Raw genomic sequence first — 24087 nt, forward strand, 5'->3', positions numbered from 1 at the left:
ACGTATGGCTTAATTTGAGACTGTTTAGTCAAATAGAGCGGGAGCATAAGGACGATCGTCTCAAACGACCACTTCCCATCGATTCATTGCCACTGGTACCTTTTCCATACAGATAGCAGAACCCTGGAAACTACTCGAGTGTCCACCTTTGAGCGGCCATCCTTTACCTTAGATGGTGTTTTTAACACCCAGTCATTGAAAGGAGTGTTGCAAAACTTTGTGAGGCTGGCACTCGATGCTACGGTTTTCTACCGGGCCCTACGATGTCGCTAGTGCTACTGGTAAGCTAGGTCCAGCTCGCTAAGAGCTATACGGGTTGGCGCCTGATTAAAGGTACCTGGGTACCTATCTAGGTGCTTAGACACTCCAGTTCTAGGTGTTAGATAGAAGTATAGGCAATGTGCTCGAGCTCCTAACAGTCTCGCGAGAACTACATACATCTTTATCATACATCTCATGCCGCGAATCTCGCTGTTGGTTCTGCGTCGAGCAAGACTCATCTCTCCACATGCGGCAGCACTTCTCCCTGCCTGTCGAGATTTAGCTTCAGCTTTGAATGAGCTACGCTGGATCCGGGAGCATGTTCAACATGCTAGGCTTGGGAATTCGCACTCAGCCATTCCGCCGTTCAAGGTTGAAGCTGAGGTAGCACGACTGTGCCGGCTCAGGGGCAGAGGTGTGCCTCTCCAATACGTTCTGGGCAGCCAGCCATTTGGTGCGCTCGACATCCTCTGCCGTCCAGGCGTCTTGATCCCAAGGTGAACGAGAACATTCACACTGAATCATATGCGACCGCTAGTGCTAACCGGTCACAGACCTGAGCCAGAGGCATACACAACGCACCTCGCCGGCTTGATCCAAGATGGCATCCTGGGAACAGTCAAGTCCGCAAACGATATTGCCCGTCGGCAACTCAGGATACTTGACTTCTGCACAGGTACAGGATGCATCGCCCTACTGCTCCATGCCATATTGCAATCGTCCATCCCGAACCTGCACGTCCGAGGGATTGACATCTCTCGGAAGGCTGTTGCTCTGGCGCGGGAGAACATAGCACACAACATCGCGAAAGGTTTCATGAAGGCTTCTTCCGAGACCCAGAGCCTCAGATTTGACCAGGGCGATCTGTTTTCAGATGAATCTATTAATGATCTAGTAGGCCATCAATGGGACGTTATCACTTGCAACCCACCTTACATATCGCAACATGGCTTCTCGCACGACACTTCACGGTCCGTGAGGAACTTCGAGCCCAAATTAGCTCAAGTGCCCGCACGGAAAGAACACTATGACGGTTGTGCCCCCGAGGATGTGTTCTATGCAAGGTTGTTAGAAGTTGGAGCCGTGCTCAAGCCAAAATTTCTTTTATTTGAAGTGGGCGACCTGCACCAGGCCCTTAGAGTAGTTGGCATGGCACTTAAGCACCCTGCCTTCCAGAAGTCAGAAGTTGGAGTCTGGAGAGACTGGCCCGATGCGTTGCCGGAGGAGCAAGAGGCTACGTCAGTAACAGTCGCTGGGAAGGAAATTCGGATCAAAGGCAGTGGGCACGGGAGATCTGTTTATATTCAGCTTGACTGAGCTGCCATGAGCGAATGTATTTTATCCATTGTATTACCAGAATTGGGTATCTCTGCTATAGCTTTTCTATGATATTCTATAGTACAAAGTTTACGGTCTTGCCGCCTCTCACTACAACCACCTTTTTGGCAGAGCTAATGTCAAGCGATCCGTTGACAAGCTTCGCCTTGCCTTCTTCCGTCTTAATAATCTGGCCTACTATCCAGTCTCTGAGCTCATCGCCCTGCAGACTCGCCGGCGGCTTAGGTATGTCCACAGCCACTCGAAGCTTTCCGTTTACTTGAACGGCGCAAGTCTGTAGTCTAGGCTCAAGGAGAGAAAGCGACTCGTCCACTACAGGGAACGAAGCTGAGCTGAATAGCGAGTGCGAGGTCTGATGGAGGATGCTCCAGCATTCTTCTGCAAATGCAGGAGCAATGGGTGCAAGCATTCGGATGAGTGCTGAGAGTGCTTCTCTGCGGATCAATGCATCAGCGGCATCGGTGTCCGCAATGGTATTCGTTAATATCATCAAGTCAGACACAATCGTATTCAGCGAATACACTTCATTGTACGACGAAGTGACAGAGGTGATGGTGTTTTGCACATGTCGCCAAACCGAAGAGTCGCTATCCCACTGGGCAAGCTGGGTATCATCCATAGAGTCAAGCTGTTTAGCTCTCTCTTCAAACCATGTCTTAATGGGTTTCCCATCATCATCCCTCCACCAACTGCCGGCCCGAAGGGTAACGTCGTACAGTCGGCCAAGCCATCTAGTTATACCAGCGATCTTCTCCTCGTCCCAGTTCACTACATCGCTCACTGGCGCTTGGAAGAGCATGTGCGCTCTGGTGGCATCTGCACCATGCCTCGAGATGAACTCCGTAGGGTCAACGCCGTTACGCTTCGACTTGGACATCTTTTCAAAGCTGACTGTAGCAGGCTTGCCAGTTGCGGTGACCTTCGGTTGAGATGGATCAGTGAGATCGACTTCGTCTGGCTGCAGGAACCGGCCATTTTCTGGGTTTGTGTATGTTTTCCCGTGTACCATCCCTTGGGAAATGAGACGCGTAAATGGTTCATGGACAGCTTCTGGTGGCCCTCCGTTTTCAGTGACGAGAGACGAGTTCATGAGAAACTTATAGATGAATCGAGCATAAAGAAGATGTAAGATCGCATGCTCAATTCCACCAATATATTGGTCGACTGGCAAGAGAGTCTTGGCATTGTCGGCTGCGAACGGCAGCTTTTCATTGTGGGGATCAATGAAGCGCATATAATACCAGCTCGAATCAACAAATGTATCCATGGTATCAGTGTCTCTTTTTGCCGCTCCGCCACATTGTGGACAGGAGGTATGTACCCATTCTTCTGCACTCTCCAGCGGATTCCCAGTCTTCCCCTTTGCCCAGTGCGCATCGACTTCAGGAAGCTCCACTGGCAATTGATCATCAGGGACTGGCACCGGGCCACACGAATTGCAGTGAATGATGGGAATCGGCGTTCCCCAGTAGCGCTGACGACTGATCAACCAGTCTCTCAAACGCCATTTCTCCACAGGCTTTGCCAGCTCAGCAGCCTCTAGCATTGTGAGCATCATCTCTCCCGCTTTCTTGGATGACAGGCCTTTGAATGGCCCGCTGTGTGCTGTCATGACTCCATGCTCGACGAAAGGTTCGTTGAGCATGGCAGTGGTAGACTCGTCTTCGGAAGCTGAGAGAACCACACGGATTGGTTTGTCGTAATGATGTTCCTTCCAGAAAGCGTGGTCACGGGAATCATGGCCTGGCACTCCCATGACAGCGCCTTCTCCATAGTCGCCGAGAACATAAGGTGCGACATATACTGGAATTGACTCCTTTGTAGCTTCTGGTGTATCTTCATGATACGCCAAGGGGTTGATGGCACGGATATGGGGTAATAAGTATCCAACCTTCGAGTCCGGAGGCAAACCCGGTAATGTGTCAAGGAAAGCTTGCAACTCAGGATCACTCTTTGCCAAATCAGCAACAATTGGATGAGACGCAGCTAGCGCCAGATATTGCACGCCGAACAGAGTATCTGGGCGAGTCGTGAAGACCTCGATCCCAGCGTGAATATCCTGGTTGAAAGCAAATACCGGAAATTTGATCATGGCGCCAGTCGACTTTCCAAGCCAATTCTTCTGCATAGCCAGAACTCTTTCAGGCCAGGCGTCATTCTTTGCCAGTACGTCCAGATCTCGTAGAAGGCTCTCGCGGAACTCAGAGATGCGAAGAAACCATTGCTTCAGCCGGCGCTTCTCAACCTTGGCGCCAGATCTCCAGGAGCAGCCGTTGGCATCTACTTGTTCATTCGCTAGCACTGTTTTGTCGACCGGATCGTAGTTGACCTCGGCCTCGTCTTGATATGCCAACCCTTTCTCGTGTAACATCAAGAAGATCTTTTGGGTGTGCTTGTAGAAGCTGGGATCGCAGGTTGCGAGCTCCTGTGACAGAGCCAATCAGTTGTCTAGTATTGTAAGGGGTGTTTGAAGCATGCTGGAACTCACGCGTGACCAGTCCCAGTTCCCGTTCATGACCTCGAGCTGCTTCTTCATCTTCTCGATATTCTGCTTGGTCCAGGTCGCCGGGTTGACGCCTCGCTCCAAAGCCGCATTCTCAGCAGGCAACCCGAATGCGTCCCATCCCATCGGCAGGATAGCATTGTAGCCCTGAAGCGTTCGGTATCTGGCGAGGACATCGGCGATGGTGTAGACTCGAAGGTGGCCAAGATGCAGCGTGCCGGAGGGATATGGGAACATTGGGAGGATGTACATGCTCTCCTTGGAGCCATTGGGAGTCGAGGATTCGCTGCTTCCAGCAGCAGCCCATCTCTGTCGCCATTTCTTGTCTAGGGCTGGCAGATCAAGCTTGTTGTCAGCGTATGTCAACTGACTCGACCAGCGTGGAGCGAGAGGCGCGAGCCGCAGCTTCGGAGATGCACGCCATTGTAGCCTGGCCCGGCAGAGACTGGCGGTCAGAATCGAGCGAGACAGACTTGATTTGGGTAGACAGCGGCTTATGGAAGCGCCATACGCCAGAGACATGGTGTGGGCATGTTGTGTTGTGGAAAGTTGAAGCTATTGCAGAGCTCTGTTTGCGCAGCAGCTATATTAATTAGTTCATGACTGACAGGCCACTAAGTGACTGCAGCTCCCGAGGTCGCGTGGGGTCGGATGATCGGTGGCGGCACAAGCAAACCTTTGGAAGTACGCTCGGTACGGTACCACGCCAAGTTGCGCCTCCCGCTCAGTTCCTCTGAGGTGTACCTAAGTAACTCCTTGTCTGCCCTGCAACCTGGAAGCTCTTGAAGGTGTGACGTGTAACTACCTAGGTAACAATAAGACAGTTCACAATAGTGCCATTGAAGAACTATCAATTTCTGAAGTGAAGAGACTATGGGGACTCTCCTCGGAAGAGATATGGTCGTCCGCTTTATCAGTTAACAAAAAAGGCTACAGTACGATAAGAAATCCTATTGACTTTGACGAGAAATTTAAGCCCTTGAATACGTGTAAAAGAAGGGGCTCAACAGCCGAAACAACCCTTGTTAGTGATGCCCCGCGCACAGACCACGGCGCCCAGTCCTGACCACTCAGAACCGGGCCTTGCCTCCTGGTCGAAGATTGGCACCCAAGAAAGACATCATCGCATTCTGCCACTGGAGTCGATCTCCTCGCTACTGTAACCTTTTCATTTCCTCCCCTTTCCCACGGCATCTCGACTTTTCACTCTTCTAGAACCAGAACCCCCTTTGGGATCAACGGCTGTTCAAGGCAACTTACATTCTAGCACTATATCATTGTAATACTGGTTCGGTCTTGTGGCGCTTGGGTCGGGTCTTACGGGGTAGATCTGCTCGCTTCGACAATCCTACTCTAATACTGCCTTCTTCACGCCAGAACTTCTGCCACGCATCGCCTTTCTCACTCGGCGCTCATGGCGGCACGTTAGACAATTCAATCGACAGTCATAGCTGAAGATACTGGGTCGGAACCTCCACCCTAGCAAGACCTTTACGATCGACCCGCTACCCTAAGGACAATCTCACATGCCATGCCGCCCCTTTACTCGTCCAATCTCCAACCGCACACCCGCGACTCCTTGGAACTCGCATCGCTCGCAAGCTCAGATAATGGCGCAGACACTGCCGACACAGACTCCCGTCCCAGTATCTCGTCCTCGCGAAAGCTCTCGCTCGAGCAAGACGATCCCTTAGACAATGGGAATCCCGCATCAAGCGGCAGACCAAACTACCATGGCCGCTCCTTCTCCGTGTCCTCCGGCTTCGACTTCTCTGCGAACCTCTTCCCTCTCTCGTCTACCGCCGGCGCAGGTTATGCTCCCATAGGCGCACCGATAGCTTCAACACAACCGAATGGCGGCGTGGGCGGTGCCTCTCTGGAGAAGCACAAGACGTTGACATACTTGAACGGGCTGTCGCTTATCGTGGGGTTGATCATCGGCTCGGGCATTTTCTCGTCGCCGTCTCAGGTCAACTCTAACGTTGGCTCTCCAGGCGCTGCTCTCATTGTTTGGGTAATTGCTGGAGTGCTTGCTTGGACCGGAGCCGCGAGCTATGCGGAGCTTGGAGGGGCGATTCCTCTCAATGGAGGAGCCCAGGTATACCTGGCCAAAATCCTAGGAGAGCTATCCGGATTCCTCTTCACATGGGTTGCTGTCCTCGTTCTGAAACCAGGCAGCGCAGCCATCATTTCCATAATCATGGGGGAGTACCTGGTACGAGCAGCTATCGGTGCCGAGGCGGAGACCATCAATCCATGGATCAACAAGTCAGTGGCACTTGTTGGCTTGTTCGTAGTGACATTTTTGAATTGCGTATCCACGAAGCTGGGTATGAGAATGAACGACCTGCTTATGTTCATGAAGTTTATTGCATTGCTTGGAGTTACGGTCACTGGTATTGTCGTTGCTGCCACTGGATACTCGTTCTCTGGCACGGCCAATCTGGATTGGAAGACACATGAATGGTTCGAGGGTACCAAGATGGATGCTTCAGCTTGGGCGGTCGCGTTATATGCCGGTCTATGGGCTTTTGACGGCTGGGACAATGTAAGTCTTTTGGTATGGGAACTAACTCTACGGTACCTGGGCTGACTCCATTCCAGACCAACTACGTCGTTGGTGAATTCAAGAACCCCACTCGGGACCTCCCCAGGGTCATTCACACGGCAATGCCCCTGGTGATTATCAGCTACATACTCGCAAATGTTGCTTATTTCCTCGTTCTGCCACTGGCAACGATCAACTCATCTAACACTGTCGCTGTCATGTTCGGCGCGAAGGTCTTTGGACCTGTAGGATCGCTGATTCTCGCTCTGATCGTCAGCGCATCTTGCTTTGGTGCGCTGAATAGCTCAACCTTTACCAGCAGCCGGCTGGTGTATGTAGCTGGAAAAGAAGGCTATATTCCTGCCCTCTTCGGCCGCATTGGCATGGGCTCCTCCTCTCAAGAACAGACACATTTGTCAACTACCAGAACAAGATCTTGGTTCTCAAAAAGACTCGCTCGTCTTGTGGGAGATGAGGATACAGGCTTGTTCTTCACCCCTATATACGCTCTTATCCTTAATGGGGCTCTTACCGCGGCGTATGTCATAGTAGGAGAATTCGGAACCCTGCTTACCTTCTACGGAGTCGCTGGGTACTCATTCTACTTCCTGACCGTTCTCGGTCTGATCATCCTGCGAGTCAAGGAGCCTGATCTGGAGCGGCCCTACAGGACATGGATCACGACGCCAATTATCTTCTGCTGTGTCAGTCTTTTCCTGCTCAGTAGAGCTGTCTTTGCACAGCCATTGCAAACCATGATCGTCATCGCGTTCGTGATTGCGGGAATACCAGTATATTTCTGGCGTGTGAAGGGTCGTGGCTCTTCAGGAAGGAAGTACGAAGCCGGAGACATGGACGGAACGGGTTCAAAATGGAAGTTTTGGAGACGCTGGCGGAGATAATACTGCTTACTGCGCCTTGGATGATCAATTGTACATAATGTGTCATATATATCAGCTGCCTAGCTATGGTAACAAAACAAACAGTTGCCCTTGTAGGATAAGCAATGGCAACATAATCTGTCACAGTCGGAGGCATGCACTTCGTGCTTCTTGATGGTCCTCTTCCTTTTTTTTCACTTTGTTCTTATATTTTTGCTACAATTTAGCTGGAGTGTGTAGGTTCATACATGGATGGGAAAGCAATGTCCAATCCAGCTCATCCCAAGCCGATCTGAGGCTTCCCAGACGACAGAGTCCTTCCGTCCTTCCTTCCTTCCTTTCTTCCCATCGTGACGATCCATGGTATCCAACTAACTCATCCCATTTCCTAGCTAACATGTCAAAAACAGAGGAAGAACCTATTTCTTGGCGCGCTGGCCGTACGCCTTGGTGGCGTAGTCGCCCTGGTGGATGATGAGGTCCTCGGGGCGGTAGTCGTGCTTGCCGGTCAGGTAGCTCTCGAGGATGGCCTTTGTGCCCTGGGCGTAGCGCTTCTGGGCGTCGAGCGAGGTGCCGGACATGTGGGGGACCATGGCGTTGCCGCCGCCGAAGGGGTTCTTGGCGTAGCGGAGCGGGTGCTCCTTCGGCGCGGGCTGGGGGAACCAGACGTCACCGCCGTAGCCGCGGAGGTGGCCGCTCTTGAGGGCCTCGGCGACGTCCTCCTTGACGACGATGGCGCCACGGGCGGTGTTGACGAGCCATGAGCCTAAGGGGTAAAACGTTAGTAGGGATCATCGCGGGGTCGCGGCGTTAAGGGGGAAGGAGAGCTCACCAGGCTTCATCTTGGCGATGAGGTCCTTGTTGAACAGACCGCGGGTCTTCTCGTGCAGCGGGCAGTTGATGGTGACGACATCGCACTGGGCAAGCATCTCCTCGAGGCTCTCGACGCGGCGGCAGCCAATCTCGGCCTCCTTCTCGGGGCTCAGGGGCTGGTAGTCGTAGTACAGCAGCTCCTTGCAGTCGAAGGGCTTGAGGCGACGCAGCACACGCTCGCCAATACGGCCGACGGCGACGGTGCCGACAACCTTGCCCTCGAGATCGTACTCGTTCTTGGCAGCGGCGGCGACGTCCCAGTCACCGGCCTGAATCTGCTCGTGTGCGGGCACGAAGTTGCGGACAAGCACCAGGATGGTCATGACGACGTGTTCGGCTACGGACACGACGTTGGAGCCTGTGACCTCAGCGACGGTGATACCGCCGTTAGTCTTGTTGGCTGCGTCTAGGTCGACATGGTCAGAGCCAATGCCGGCTGTGATGGCAAGCTTGAGGTTCTTGGCCTTGGCGAGGCGCTCTGCGGTCAGGTAACCGGGGTGGAAGCTGTATCAAGGGCACATATTGTCAGGATGGGTGTTCTTTCACAGTCTCTCTCTCGACGGCGGCAACATACGGTGTGGTGATGATGATCTCAGCGTCGACCAGCTCCTTGTCGAAGGTGGAGTTCTCGCCCTCCTTGTCGGAGGTGGTGACGAGGGTGTGGCCCTGGTCCTCCAGCCATTTCCGGATGCCGAGTTCGTTCTGGATGGTGCCGAGAAGCTCGGGGACCTGCACGGGAGCCGCTTGTCAGCATCAGGAACAGCCGGACCTCACTTCTTGCGCCGAATAAAACAGAAAAGAGTGAAGAGCTCCAGCCAGCCAACCACAACTAACACCAACTAACACTGCCCACCCGCCCTCTTCAATTGCCGTATGCTTGCTCGTCCAGTCAGGATTGATTGGCAATCACTGACAACTCGCATATCATACATACTGCGCAGTAACACACCACACTCGCCTCTCAACCCTCTGCTTGCTACCCCGCATTCGCTCTGCCCCTCCTCCACCTCTTGTGCATTTCTGCCCGTCTATCATTCCCGTTCGAGACAGCGGCATGTAATGAGCCAACAACCGCGTCTCCAGCAGGGCAGATCAGACTGGTCGGCCCAGGCATACCCTCTGACGCTCGCCCCCCCGGAGAGGAATGATGACAAAATTGAATTGAAAAAGTGGAAGAATGTCGTCTCAATGACTCCTTTTTGAACGTACCTCCTCGGCGTGCTTGCCACCGTCGTATAGGACCAGCAATACCTTGACCTTTTCGCGGACACCAGTTAGCATTCGAATCGACGTGATCGGTCCCAGTGCGTTGCTCCGCCGCCGCGTGGAGGAGGCCAGCGGCAGTGACGCCGCAGCCTGTCGTGATGTCACGCCGCATGAGGAGGAGGCCGCAGCCGAATTGGCAGCAGCACTCCTCAGGCGGGCGGTCGAGGACGTGAGGTTGTGGAAGGCTCGCGCGCGTGAAGCAACGGGACCCAGGGACCGGGCAGCAAAGATGGAGCGGGATGAGGTTAATAATACCATTTTGAAGACAAGTGAAGCTTATATATACACTATGGTTTATATAAGATGCTTTCTTTTCGCGAGAAAGAGAGAGCTAGGTAGGTTGATGTTTGAGGTCAAGAGAGGGTTCGCTGGGCTGAACCTGTCTCTTATGCAGGAGTAAACTCGGAGAGCTGGGTGATGATGTAGCCTGGGAGGAGGCGTGAGGGGGAGCAATGCAAGCCTGAAGCAACTAGCGGTTGGAGGGAAACAAACGAAGATCAAGATAGGAAAATCAGGTCCGAGCAGCCAGGAGCAGGGAGAAGGTTATTTATGCTTCGAGGTGGGTGGGCATTCCTCTCTCTCTCTCTCTCTCTCTGTTGCTCTCATTCACCCACTCCATATGAACGACGGCGTTCGAGGAGAGAGGGGCCTTGGGGACGAGCTACCAGCTTCCCGTCATCGCTCAGCTGTTGGCTGGGTCTGGGTAAACCGAGCTCCGAACGACTTACACGGGAACCGACCCAGAAGCTCCAAGAAGGTTATTCGATGGAGCTTCGACGACCGAGATACAAGCTACTTGTGAACTACTTACACATATCACTTACATTAAGACAGCACTATTGTGCAGCACTGAGCCGTGTCGGCCACTTATCCAGTCCTAAATCTCTGCAGATCAAAGCACAGTGGACACATGCGTCGTGTCCCGGCGTACAGAGATCGAGGGCGGCGTGAAGGAGGTAGGCAGCGGGGCAGAGGCTGGTCCCAGGAGAGCTCTCGGGAAGATGGAGCTCAAACGGGTCCGCATCGAGGCAGTTAGAAGCAGAGAGCAAATAGATACATGGCAGGTACATACATGCACCCACGATCGGCCTATATGCAAGTGTTCACAGGAGGATCCCACTGATTCTTCAGCCGAGACACCCCGTGCAACGCCATTGACGGATGGCAATCGCGAAACCGTTCACTGCTGCTCTCCTATTAGCTCGAGAGGCCACCATCCTGGGGCTTACTGCATGTGTGGTACGGTAACGGCATAGTTTCTGTTCAAGAACAGCCTCCAAATCCCGCTCATACAGGCAAGTTGATACAACACACGTACAAAGATGTGAACCCCGCAAATTGCCCCTCTCCCCTCTTCTCTGTCTCGCCTGCTCGACTGCTCGAGACGCGGTACGGTTCTCTACGACAGAGCGTACAGCGGCTTTCTGCGCTCACATGCAGCCCGTAATCTTGGGTAATCCTTCCTCCATTGCCTGCCTCTAGTCCCCATGCATCTCTAGATTGCCCCTACTACACCCCAAGTATCCAATACTTGCCCCGGCAGCCTGCTGCAAAGCGTCTTGGCTTGGCTCTGTAGCGGCTGATTCTCGGATATGCCTCGGGATCCCGCGAAGTGTGTGAGTGTGGGGTAGCTACGAGGCTACCTACCTACCTGGTTACCCATCAATCCCCTTTCCCACCTATCCAGCAAAGGAGAGCTCTGGATACGCAGTCGGTTATGCTGCTTATTGCAGAGAAGGGAGGCGAGAAGTTGCGGCAGATCTCACGGCGAGGAACCCCTCACTATGTACCCCCTTCCCAATGGCAATGGAACTCCCACTCGTGGCAAGATGAAACGTTCGGAAACAGGTAGATTGGTGTCATGGGAGCAGCTACCATCCATAGTCTAACTAGAAACTGTGCGCTGGCCGAGGAGACGATATCTCACAGAACCAACCAGATGGACTCTCTCCCCAGCTTCTATGCATCTTGCTTGCCAATTCCAAATCTATGTATAGGAACTTTGAGACCCCGAACAATGCAAACTACGGGAATAGAAAAATAGACACTCGTCACAGTGACAAAGGCTTGCGAGCTCCAATCAACAAGAACCGCGGACACACGCCCTCTTCGTTCGGCCACGCGGGATGCTTCCTGCCGCCGTCGTCCGTCCGGCCCCATTCATCAAGCGCCGCCAGCTCAAAGCCGGCGCCCAAGAGCATCGTCATAAGAGTGCCCAGTGTCCTGTGCTGCTTCTGAACGCCCTGGACAAGCCAATTGACCTCCCTCCGACCTTCGTTGAAGTAGTGATCTAGCACCCAGTGCTTGCTGCCGTCCTCGCGCTCTAAGAAACCAGGTTGAGGTGGAGCTGTGAAGACGGGATGCTCGACCGAGAACACGAAGTGACCACCGGGCAACAGAGCCTGGTGCACGCGCTCCAAAAGAGAGCTCAGATTCTCGACATAGTGAATTGCAAGGCCCGAAAAGATAACATCGTACGCACTGGGCGATAAGTCGATCTCCTCTAGGTCAGCCTGGCGATATGTAACAACATGCCCAACCCCTGAGCCCCTAGCCGTCAATTTCGCAGCGCGGTCCAACATATTATGAGAGGCGTCGACACCGTCAACCCTCGATGCCCCTTGCGTCTGCGCCCACCGACAGAACCATCCATCTCCGCAACCAAGGTCAAGCACACGTTTGCGAGACAGCGTGGCCGGGAGCATTTCCCTGAGTCGTGGCCACTCCGAGGCACCCGAGAGGCCATCGATAGCTCGTGGGTATTTGCTGTACCTCTCGAAGAACTCGGCGGTGTCATATATGTTCTGCGTCATCATATACGATAGGAGGCGGTGGTGTCAAGTAATCGATACCTGTAATTTTGAAGTAGATCCCGAGCTCTTTGACTTTACCTGCTCCGAAAGTAAGATGGTTCAATGACTCCATAGACACTTCGTGGTCCGTATCACGGATCTCTTATACTCGCCAGGTCTCAACGACACAGGAGGCAGCCAGGTGGTAAACCTTCCATACTATCCCCAACAGATCACATTGATCACTGCTTTGACAAATTTCTGCTGTTTAGATGTTCACTCGAACACACAGTATGCCTCACGGCCTGCGTCAGGCCTTTGGCGCCGGCTTCGACGTACTCGGTGAAGCATGACTTCAAGCTTTCGTTCTGACACAGAGAGTGAGCAGCGCAACCTCTCCCCTGCGCCGCCTTTCAGAAGTGTCCAACACCCGCCATAGACGAGAAAGAGTCGCGAATGAGGCCATTGATTCTCATTTTCATGTGATTCCCTCACAGCCGGATGCCTCTTACGAAAGCCCAGCCCGGCCATGTATAACGCCGCCCGTTGGCGTGGCGCAGAGAGACGACCGGCCATGCTTGCCGACCCGGCCAAGTGCCGGGGCAGATCATGAAGTAGCATGGGCAGACACGACCGCCGCCAAGCAAGTGAGGGAGCCTATACGCATCTCGTCAGGCAAGCCTGCCCAGACGGATAGATGCCGGCGAGGGTTCCGCGATGCAGTTTCTCTTACGGGAGGAAGTGGCAGTCCTGATCGAGGAGGTCGCAATGTAGTCAGGAGGTATCGGGGTTCGAAGAATTACCACCTATCACTATGCGGGGTAACAAGGGGTAGCACATGTGGAAAGCTCATGGATGCACACCATTTTCCCATTGCCTACCTGGGAAATACCCTTGCTGCGGCTGGATTGCTTTCCCATTGGGGGACGTTGTCCATACAGCGCGATAAGGTAGGGGACCATCGCGCAGTGATTGTGGCTTATTCTGTATCCTAAGTCTTGAACTCGCCTCATAGAATCTCACCTGCGCCGGCTACCATCTCCAATGCCGTTAGCTCAGGGAGGAGATTCGGCGATTGGATGGCCACTCCCATCTGACCACAGCAGCCTAACTGACGGAAAACATACTGAAGGCAGCAAGTAGTTTCCCGCCGTAAGACAGCGAGAGGTCATAGTGAAAATCAGCAGAGAAAGCGGACAACAGCGCCCTTACCACAACTAAGGGGGATACCTCGGCATTCAACGCTTCGGGCGATCCGGAGAGTTAGTGTCGGAGTAGTGGGGGACCAAACGTCTGGATAGTTCGACATATGGAGTTCGCTCAGTCGACCTTCGGCAGCTAGGCGCAACTGGCGCCTGCACTACCAGGCAAATAGAACGGACAGTTAGAGAGAAGGCAAAGCCTGGGTGGTGAAGGTGGGAATCTCCGATATTCTGTCTATCAATATTGTGTATATGCAACAAACCCCAATGTCTAAGCCAAGCCAATGTGTCTTCCGTTATGTAAACTCCAGTCGCTTATCCATGCGCTTTATTGTTACAGTGCTATCTTAAACATCGTGCTGGTCATTTAATCAAGTAGACTTGTATATGGCGGTGGTGCCACCGACCTCTGGCTCTCTACAGTCGACGCTGGACGAGGACCTGTCGTGACTGGAATGCTAGCAGACGGAGTCCCCTGAGCCCAAGAGACGGCCTTTGCCATCATCTTCGGGAAGTATTGCTGGATGAAGGACTCGCTGTATCTCGTTAGCAATTCAAAATCAGAATTAAACAACAGTCGACTTACGTGTAGTAGCTATGCTCGGAGTTGTGCTGAGACTGCAGGTTGTGCGCCAGTTCATGGGCAATGACAACCCACCACCAAACAGCCGCCTCTACCTTGGCCTCTCCCTGCCCAGCTCCTTCTAGCTTGCTCGCATGCAACTGAATGAAAAAGCGCAGGTTACAAAAGATACTTCCGTTGCTGTTGAAGGCTATCGTCCCGCCCTTTTCGTCATAGAACATGTGCATAGCCTTCGTTGGGAGCCCATAGATGTTGCCAATATCACGCAAGAGGTTCTCGAAGTTGCCTATTGGTGTGATATTTGACGACAAGAACTTGACAGGCTCTACAGAAAGATCTTTGGCGACGAAGACTCTCATTCCATTTGGTGCTTCGGCAGCGAAGTTGATGTTATGAGCTGGCTTGCTATCGCAATAAGTCGACTGTTCCTTGACTTGCTCAGTCTTTGGTGGAGAAAACAGAGTTGATGAATCATGAGGGCGGGTGGATTTGATGGCATTCAAAAGGTTCTGCTGAACCACTGCGGGTGAAGTGACTCTGCCATCATCCTGAGGACGCTTGCTCTTTTGATCAGTGCCATTGGGTTGTGAGGGTCCGCTTTGGACGGGTTTGCTCTCTGGCTCGTGGAGGAAGTTCTGCAGATGCTGTTCCGACTCCTCATCTTTATCAAATCCGAACCGTTTGGACAGGTTCGAAAAGAGGCCTTTAGGCCTCCTGGTAGAATGAGAAGGTTGTACGGGCGGCAAGGCATGGCGGTCCTCAGGAGAGTCTGCACCAAACGAGCCGGGCATGACGGGGTCTGGTGTCTTTACAGTCTCTCTTGCGGCCTCTGCTGCTTTATTTTGCCTTGTCCATTCCTGCTCCGCCTCTCTGATCCGCTGCTGCTCTGCTTCCAAGGCCTTCCTGCGCTGTTCTTCTTCAATTCGCGCTTCTTCTCGCTTAGCGCGGAGGATTCTGTCCACATTGTATCCCCGGGCACGCAAGTCCAACAAGTCGAGCTTCAACAGCGGCTCGAAGAAGAAATACGCCTGCTGGCTTGGCCTTGTCAAGAGTATCTGGCATACTGCCTGCCCGACCTGGTACATGTCGGGTCTACCTTGTTCAGCGGCGACATAGAGTACCCACGCTGAGTTCGCCTGCGCGCTTGCAGCTGACCTCTTCTCGGTGTGTGATTGGGGGTGTCCCCGAAGAGACCGTCGCAGTGCCACCGACTTGACAACCTCGACCGTCAAGTGTTTTTCCAGCCACTTTGCGTCGTGCTTGATGACATCTTTTCGATACTTGGCGTATTCATACAAAAAGATCCTCGACCGTTCGATGACATGCTTCCTGAGCCATGCAGCACCCTGTTGTTTATCGCTATGAGGACCGATGCGAAGATCCTCCTGCACCATGCTGCCCAATGTTTGCGAGCCAAGCGCAAGGTAGAAATTTTCAAGAATCTCTTCTTGAGGAGCGCAGATCAGCGAATCCTTGAATAGTCTATAGCTAATATAGTCGTCCAAGATGACAATTTTGTTTGGGGCCGCGAGTTGATATTGCATGATAGGCGTCTCATCCTCGTCATCGCCAGCACCTCCTTTTGATGAAGAAATCTCCCGCGAGGCAAGCAGCCATGGCTGAGTTTTCATCTTCTTGTACAGGTCCTTATCCTTTTTGAGTGCCGGCAGATCCTCAGCCAGTGATCTCAGAAGATTCAAGTATTTTTCTGAGCTTTGCAAGGTTGTCGATAGCCGGACTGGCTCAGTGCAAGCCAGTCGAGCTATCTCAAGCTTTGTCGGCTCATTCTTCGCGCCACACTTGAAAAGAAAGGCGTTTGCGTTGGCCCCAAAATCCACGAAGTCAAAGATCTCTCCATACGTGGAAGAGCTGCCAAGATAACAGTTCTGTGGACGGACGTGGGTGAAACTGGTCGTGCCTTCGCTCTTCTCTCGTTTAGTTCTTAATATAGGCACAATGGGAGCATCTCTGAGCTTGGACAGGCTGTTTTCTCCGAGGTCACCCAACCGGCTGGTGAAGTATTCGAAGAGTGTAATGGCCATTTGTCGGTTTTGTGGCGGTCTTGCCAGTAGTCTATTCACACACTCGGTGATAGGAGGATCTCGCACTACACCAAATTTATTCGCGTGCAAGTGTAGGTCTTTTTTGAGAATATCGAATCCCAAAACAGCAGCATCCTCATTTGTATAACAAGAAGATGGTGGTACGAGTTGCTTTTCGTTCCCTTGTAGAGGCAGAATGGCCTTGTTGGTGTTCGCGATATTGAAATTGGCATATCCATTGATGTGATGGTTCGCAATGAAATAAGTCCGTGACTTTTCTCTCAGAAACGCATCGGACGAAGACATCATGTCCACCAGCTCTGGTACTGTTGGATATGGTCTCAAACCAAGCACTGTGAGAAACCGGGCCTCAGGGCTTGATGGCCGGAAGCTGCCTGGTGGACCAGGCCACTGGAGAATTGGAAGTCCGAGAGTACGCAGCGTGTCCTTGGGCTCGAAGAGCTCAGACACCTTGTACAACTGCGTAGTTGCTTTCGTGGACTCCATTCCAGTGGGTCCAGCTTCTGCCGGGCATATTTGCGAGCTCTTAAGCTTTTTCATGTCATCAGCTGGGATATCGTCCCTAACCGAGGCGAGATACTTGATTAGCTCGACATGACTCCATTTCTTGGAACCGTTTTCTCCAGCTTCGGGGGAGGGACTTAATAGCCGAGTGAAAATGGTTTCAAGATCAACTGTTTTCCTTACACCAAGGGCTGTCAGGAATTTGTCTTTGATACCATGTGTCCCTTGGAGAATTGGCAGATCATCGAATAGTTTAACGGAAGGGAAGAATGACTCTGCAGGTTTTCTCATTCCCATCTTTGTGGGCATGGCCGTGACGTTCTGCAAGGCAGACACGACAGAACTCTTCGAGCTTTGGCTGAGATTGTCCCAATTTTTAGACAAAACAGTGAGAACCTGAATAGAGAACTTCGTGGACTTCATGATGTTTTGTTCATCTGGCTTATTCGGACCTGTCTCAATGAGAAACCGTAGCCAGGGTACGATCTCGAGCGTCTCCCAACCAAGGGCTTGCAAGTGAGCAACAGGGGTTTGATGAGTAAAGGCGTAGGGGAGGGTCGTGGGAGGAATCGGCAGATCCGGTGGAATTTTGTTTGTACTCAAGTAATTCTTAATTGAGCCCAGTGCAATGATGCCTCCGGAATCACCACCATCACTGATTGTCGCAATAGCCACGCCAAGGAGGCCAGCTCGGCTTGGAGGATCCAATTCCCCTGAAGCAGCACTTTTACCTGCCCAAGTAATGAAATGAATTAATTGCTCTTTTGTCAGTGCCTTCGCCTCGAGCTCTTGTCGGACATCATCAACATTGATATCCTTAATAAGACCAAAATCCGTCAATTTTCTAATGAACGGCGTGTCTTTCATATCTTTTATGATGACGGGGATGCCATCGACGAATTTGCTCAGCTCATCGGACCCGGTACGCACCTTGGTTGTCAGAAGCACGCCGCAACTTGAGTAAACCTCAATAGAAGGCTTCTTGAAAGATGTCCAAAAGGCCTCCTCAATGATCTGCGCTACATGGGCACTGGGGGTTGAGTCTTCGAAGGTATATGTTTTGAGAATGTGCAGTGCTTCAGGCACAAATTTTGCAACATCTTCACTTGAAATTTTCGAGCCCTTGCCCCTAGACTCTGCTGCTCGAAGAAGCTTGGTCTGGAGATCAGTCATCTCGTTCGCGAACGCCAGTCTTGTCATGATGCCAGCTACGCGCAACATTTCAATGTTCCAGCTACGGACCCAACGAGCATTCAAGTCGATAGCCTCGCGTTCCACGGTTGGTATAACAGACGGTGCGGAGATGTGCATACCAGCACCAGTTGTCTGGGTTGTTGGAAACCCAATGAAAATCCTCCCGCCCGGCTTTTTGCTCGGTAGCACCGAAGCAAAGATATCTGAGGCTCTCGCAGCGGCTCCAGTGGTGGATGACTTCTCCGAAGCTAGTGTCTCATCATACGACGAGGTCAAAATAGATAGCTTGGTTACCTTCGGTGGCGGCTTCTTCGTAGCTCTCTCCAGTTCTGCCGCGAATGAAGCATTGACATGGGTTTGCACAGAAGCGGACGTCACTCGGAGGAAGATGCTCGAAGTGGAAAGTGCGGTCAAATCTTCCGCTATGGCTTCTTGAGCAGCCTTCTCTTCCCTCGCAGCTTTCCCTCTGGCCGCTACCTGCGAAGAGTTGGATGTCAACCTGGAAAAGAAATTTCTTAATGAGGGCATCTCGCCCACGCCATAGTTCTCGATAGTCTTGGTCGCAGAAGACGTAACTTGTGGCTTCCAGCCAAGCACGCTCATGAAGGAGGCATCAATCTGAGCACTTGTGCGTTCTACAGCTGCTAGTTTCATGATTCTATCCTTCGTCCAAGTCTCCAGGTCTCGAGGAATCGGAATATCGAGATTTGGGGATGTCTTCTTTTGCAAGGATAGGACCTTCCAGTCATCGATCCAGAATTCGATGTTTTGTAGAGCCACAAAGGTAAGACTGGTTGCAAGAAACTGCCCAACGGATAGGAGATTTGGTAGGGGTGTCGTGGTGTTCCGATAATCCAAGACGAATGCCGTTTCTGAGTTCCCCTGGCCATCTGGGAGCTGTAGCTTCCTGGTGAACAAGGCATTCCCTTTCCAGTAGAATGCCATAGCCTCACTGCCGGAGCTGACAAAGGGCTCTTCGCAGTCTGCAAAGACGCTATAGAAACCCACGCCAAAGGCACCAATTTTTGTCTCGTCAGGGTTACCCTCCGCAATCCTCTTCAGTCTTCCCCAATCGGTCTTTGTGAACGGTTGCCCATTATTTTGTACGACCAGCCGGCGCAGTGTGTGGTTTGTGAGGACATGCTTGAGCAGCTCGGAGCGGTTCGTGGTACTCGGAAGGGGCACGGATGTTGAGGGGAGCGTTTCCCATTTTATCTTGACCGATGTCGCTTGCGCATCAGCGGCATTCTGGATGAGTTCTCGTAGGGTTGTCCATTCGCCAGAGTATCTAGCGAGGACCTTGTCTATTAGGGCTCGTGTGTCGACTGTGACGGCCTCTTCGTCTTCGCCATCCTTCAGCGCCGCAGCGCGCAACCTGGAGTAATCCATGATAAAGCAGTCGGCTGCTTAGAGCTGCAAGCAACTAGGCAGGACAGATCTGGGAGATATCAACAGTCGGCCTGCCAGCCCCAAGGGGTTTCTTCTTTTATTCTTGGAATTGGGAAAGAGAGAAAAGAGCGGAGTGATATCCTAGAGACTAAGACGTGCAATCCGTCAGGCGTTTAGAGGAAGGGCATATGGATGACGACAAGACAAAGGGGCGAAACAAAACAGTCACCGAAAAGAAAGAAGAAAAGAAGAAAAGAATATGCAAGCACGCGTCTTCAGAGAATGACAATGTATCGTCGTATCTCTAGGAAAGATATAGAACATGCTATTTCGCCTTCGCAAGACTCGGTTCTCCAAAGTCAAGCTGGAGCTTGAGGCTGCCGTCTTACGTTTCGTTGCGTTGACACAGCTTTTGGCTCCCGGACCCTGAAACCTTGCCTGCCGCGGGGGGGCAAACCACCCGAACCTGAAGCGTCATCTCAACTGTCAGTGGTCGGTTAGCGGGGCGGGCACTCTGCGCGCTGGCTGCAGCCTTACCGCAAGCCCGCTAAGTCCGCACCGCCCCGGGTCGCCCGCCACCGTCTACAAGGCAAATCGGGAACTCCTAAAGACCGATGTCTGCCGAGATGGCATCTCTAATTCACAGTGTAAGGACCTCATGCGGGTTACTCTAGCTCTTGGATATGATATAAATCTACTCAGCCGCTTTGGCACCTCCTCTCATGCGAGGGATCTAATATGGCCATTGCTCTATAGTTTGAACCACGGCCAAAAGCCTGTAACTTTATTTGGAGAATAAAAACGCCCAAGACCGCGGTACGCCTAACTGATGGGTTGTGGAGCTCTCTCCTCGGTGGGTATCATATCCCAAGAAGACTCGAGACTATAGTCTTCGGTGCGCCTAGTCTACTATCCTCATGATCTTTCTGAACCATTAGGTCTCCGCTGAGGCTGCCTTGGGCTTGAGCTCCGCCTTCTCTCGGCAGATCTACGCCGATATCTGTCTCCGCACTCCCCGTGATCTCTGTTTTTGCGCCTCTCCCGGCTTCTGCTCCGATAGCGGTCGTGTTTCCTTTCGCGACGCTCATAATCCCGGCTTCGACTCCTTCGTCTCCTATCTTCGCGGAATGTTCGCAGTTCTGAGTTCTCAGCCTCCCTGAGTGGAGACCTATCTCGCGGTCGGTCTCGACTACGGCTGCGGTCTCGGCTCCTATCTCTGCTGCGGTGCCTTCGCCGGTGATGATGTTGATGGTGGCGGTGAGACCTGTCACGGTCCCGTGGCTCGCGATCCCCTCGTCGATCTCGACCTCCTTGTAAGCCGCCCTTCAGTTCCTTGGGTTCTTCTGCGGTCGTTTCTGCCTGTATATTGGCCACTCGCAATCCTGATACCTCAACAGCATTGGCTCCTGTGGTATTTCGGGGCGCAACAGGTAGACCGAGTGCTCTTGACATGGCGTCCTCCTCTGCTTCCTTGATCCTCTTAATCTCCTCGCGACGCTCTCGCGCCTTGCGCTCCTCCTCTGTCTCATCTGGATTTGCCGATGCGTCGTCGGCCTTGGCATACCATGTGAGGTCGCGTCCTTTCTGCCATCTACCCACTGGCGCCTTGAGGCTGTGTCCCAGATAGTTCTCTCGGTGGGCGGAATTTGCGACCTCGTCCCAGCTGAAGTTGACGCCGCCTCGCGAGCCGGACTTGCGAACCGTCGACAACAGATCCATTCTAGCCTCGTATTTCTGATCCTCGTATTCAATCGGTAAAGGTGGTCATGGATAATGTAGAAGGTAGGTAGGCAATCGTAGACCTGTCTCTGAAAAAAATACGGAGAAAGGTTCAAGAAAGTTGCGCCGCTTGCGAGATACCAGTCCCAGGTGCGGCTTCACTAAGTACTGCGCGGGGCACTAGGTATGGATCACCCTGTCACGCTAGTGCAGCTCCCCTGCCACTCAAATCCGGTGCGATCACCCCCAAGCTCTTTTGGAGAACTTGTCCAAACTCCGTATGCGATCAACTGCTCTTGAGCTCCATTCAACCCTTGGCTTCTATACCCAATCTTACTATAACACTCCAGAACACCACAGACACCTCACTCCAGAAAAGTGCCCAAGATGGCTTCGAAGCCCGAAACAGCCTTGGACGAGATCCAATGGCGGCATCCCCAGTTCATAATGGAGAACGGCCTCCACTCGAACTCGATCCTGTTCTACTTCGCCGAGTCGCCCTTCTTCGATCGCACCTCCAACAATGCCGTTATCATGAGCCAGGCACTCTACAATCCCAATATGCGCGCTGTCATTAGCACCCGCGAGGCCTTCGAGGACCGCCTGAGGAGCATGGCCGGGCTAGAGTTCATCGTGGCTCAGGAGCCGGCTGAGATGGCTCCTGGGACAGGCACTGGTGTCTGGGTGATCCGGAAGCAGACGCGAAGGAAGAGGCAAAGAGATGAGTCTATTCAAGAGGACGAGATCACTGTTCATGCGTCCTACTTCGTCGTGGGAGAGAATATCTACATGGCGCCAACTTTCGCCGACATCATGAGCTCGAGGATCGTGAGTAGCCAACCCTGGAGGTGCATAGCTCCGCTGCTGACAGCTCTAGGCGACAATATCCTCCTCCATTGAAAATCTCTTCACATCCGCGAACAGCATACAGAGATGGACGCCATCCAGGGGCCACGTATACAAAACTCCCACCGTCCCACGCTCACAGGGTCTTGAACCGAGGGAGGCCACACCGATGCCAGACGGTGCCGGCAAAGCTGGCCCACCCGCACAGAAGGCGAGCAAGACCGAGCTAGACTCTCGTCTTGCGGAAGAGTCGTTTGCTATTCATCTCCGGTTTGGAGGTGACTACATGGACGAAATCCCTATCACGGGAAAACCAGGCGAGTTTCACTTTGCATCGACCGGCCGGACAGAGAAGCTTGCAGTACCACAAACTGGAAAGTCAGGCGCAACCAACAGGCTGCCCACATTAGACACAAAGGCGGCAGCGGAGAACCCCTTGACGAAGGACTCGAAGGCAGACAAGACCCCAAAGTCGAGCACCATGCCTGGGAAACTCAAGCGTAGAAAGAGCAAGGGCGGTACTATAACACCATCGTGAAGCTGTAACTTATATGATCGGGTTCTCGAGGCATTTTATAAGGCGTTCAAAATGGTCATGGCATGATACCCATCCTAATTGTAGGATAATTATTTAGGTTAAAGAAATGATGATAGCATAAGTCCGTGAAACGCTCCTTAGCCCCCGAAATCCTAGTGATGACTTAGTTGATCACATATCCCCCGTCAACAGACTATAATTCGTTAGCAAGAGCTGTTTCTACAAGTGCTTGCAGAAGACATACCAAACCAGCCCCTTGAATGAAGGTGGCTTTCGAGCTAGAAAGAAAGAGAGCAGCATCTGCTACCTCCTGCGGCGTCCCTTTACGTTTTAGGGGCGCGACCAGCACGTACTTGTCATCGTTGGGCACATTTGCCGTCATTGGCGTACTAAAAGTAGATGATCAGCTTGGAGATATCAGGCCTTTGGCAAGGAGAGGCTCACTCTATCAAACCAGGGCAGACAGCGTTGACTCTGATGTTGTGCTTTGAATACTTTTCTCGATATCAGCCCTTCTCATTCTTCGACCACCAGTTGCAGCATCCACTCACGTCGATAGCATCGCTTTTGGTCAAACTGAGAACCGCAGCTTTTGACGCATTGTATGCCGCTTGCAGAGGTGTCAGCTTAGGACGGCTAGATCGCACAGTATCCAAAATTGCTTACGAGTATTTTCGCGCGACACAATTGACAGATTGCTGCCTATATTCACAATCGAGCCCCTATTCCCAGGTCGGCCATCATGTGTAGGTAGTGGGTCCTGCTTCAACATCCGTTTGATTTCGGCTCGTGATGAAAGCCATATCCCACGGTAGTTGATACTAGTAACCTTATCGAAGTCTTCGGTAGAAAGCTCGTGGGATGGAGCCAATGGACCCATGATGCCTATAGATATATATGTGGTCAGAATGTTCAGTGGTATGACTATTTGAAACAGTCTAAGTGATATCTTCTGTCGAAAAAAATGGCCAGACTTGTCTGTGAATCATACAATTGAACACAAAATGAAGTTCTCAAGCACTCTCCAATTTGGCGCTTTAATTCGACGACTTGAGGGCAAAAGTATTTCGAAACTTACCAGCGCAGTTTACAGCGTAGTCGATCCTCCCCCATTCTTCAATGACGCAGTCAACGGCGCCTTCAACATCCTTCTCATTACGAACGTCAAATGGAATGATGAAAGTCCGTACAGACCGATTCTGCTCTTTACAGAGCCGAGAGGTTTCGGACAGTCCGTCCTCATCCCGGTCGAGAATAGCGATGCGTCCACAGCCCTCCTGGGCGAATGATATAGCCACCTGCCGGCCGATGCCTATGCACGAGAGCCCTGTCAATAATAGACCGTGCAGATATAGAACTGTTCTAAACTTACCTGACCCAGCCCCGGTGACAAGAGCCACGCCTTTGAACAGCGTTTCGGCCATTTTTCTTTTTGCTTATCTCAGTCTTTCAATGATTATTGAATAATTCTGTAGTCTGCAAGATATCCGACGACAGGTGTAGTGGTGCCTTAAGCATCAAGTTACCTTGTGTGGGGGAATGAAGTCATATGTAAGTCAACAAAACTGACCTTCCCCAGTCCCGGGA

General features: G+C 52.3%; 6 protein-coding genes across 6 annotated transcripts; 2 read left to right on the forward strand and 4 right to left on the reverse strand.

Moving 5' to 3' along the window:
* Positions 1-1654: 1654 nt before the first annotated feature.
* Positions 1655-4339, reverse strand: UCRPA7_7838 (putative leucyl-trna synthetase protein; the record flags this gene model as incomplete). Its single annotated transcript, XM_007920360.1, has 3 exons — positions 1655-2803; positions 2921-4024; positions 4088-4339. The coding sequence occupies 3 exons, from the start codon at positions 4337-4339 to the stop codon at positions 1655-1657; spliced, it is 2505 nt and encodes an 834-aa protein (XP_007918551.1).
* A 1294-nt stretch (positions 4340-5633) lies between these two features.
* On the forward strand, positions 5634-7552 carry UCRPA7_7839 (putative amino acid transporter protein; the record flags this gene model as incomplete). Its single annotated transcript, XM_007920361.1, has 2 exons — positions 5634-6650; positions 6707-7552. 2 exons carry the CDS (start codon positions 5634-5636, stop codon positions 7550-7552), a joined length of 1863 nt encoding a protein of 620 aa, XP_007918552.1.
* Positions 7553-7950: 398 nt separating this feature from the next.
* On the reverse strand, positions 7951-9685 carry UCRPA7_7840 (putative formate dehydrogenase protein; the record flags this gene model as incomplete). Its single annotated transcript, XM_007920362.1, has 4 exons — positions 7951-8297; positions 8364-8908; positions 8979-9133; positions 9614-9685. The coding sequence occupies 4 exons, from the start codon at positions 9683-9685 to the stop codon at positions 7951-7953; spliced, it is 1119 nt and encodes a 372-aa protein (XP_007918553.1).
* Positions 9686-14246: 4561 nt separating this feature from the next.
* UCRPA7_7841 (putative neutral zinc metallopeptidase protein) lies at positions 14247-19397 on the reverse strand (the record flags this gene model as incomplete). The annotated part of the gene is made up of 1 exon (XM_007920363.1): positions 14247-19397. One exon carries the CDS (start codon positions 19395-19397, stop codon positions 14247-14249), a length of 5151 nt encoding a protein of 1716 aa, XP_007918554.1.
* A 2166-nt stretch (positions 19398-21563) lies between these two features.
* On the forward strand, positions 21564-22500 carry UCRPA7_7842 (putative mediator of rna polymerase ii transcription subunit 6 protein; the record flags this gene model as incomplete). The annotated part of the gene is made up of 2 exons (XM_007920364.1): positions 21564-21944; positions 21994-22500. 2 exons carry the CDS (start codon positions 21564-21566, stop codon positions 22498-22500), a joined length of 888 nt encoding a protein of 295 aa, XP_007918555.1.
* A 163-nt stretch (positions 22501-22663) lies between these two features.
* UCRPA7_7843 (putative 2- -hydroxypropyl- dehydrogenase protein) lies at positions 22664-23924 on the reverse strand (the record flags this gene model as incomplete). Its single annotated transcript, XM_007920365.1, has 6 exons — positions 22664-22693; positions 22745-22889; positions 22945-22994; positions 23052-23110; positions 23579-23812; positions 23873-23924. 6 exons carry the CDS (start codon positions 23922-23924, stop codon positions 22664-22666), a joined length of 570 nt encoding a protein of 189 aa, XP_007918556.1.
* Positions 23925-24087: the final 163 nt, after the last annotated feature.

Source organism: Phaeoacremonium minimum (genome assembly GCF_000392275.1).
Source record: "Phaeoacremonium minimum UCRPA7 unplaced genomic scaffold PA7_03_scaffold_558, whole genome shotgun sequence".
Lineage (NCBI taxonomy): Eukaryota > Fungi > Ascomycota > Sordariomycetes > Togniniales > Togniniaceae > Phaeoacremonium > Phaeoacremonium minimum.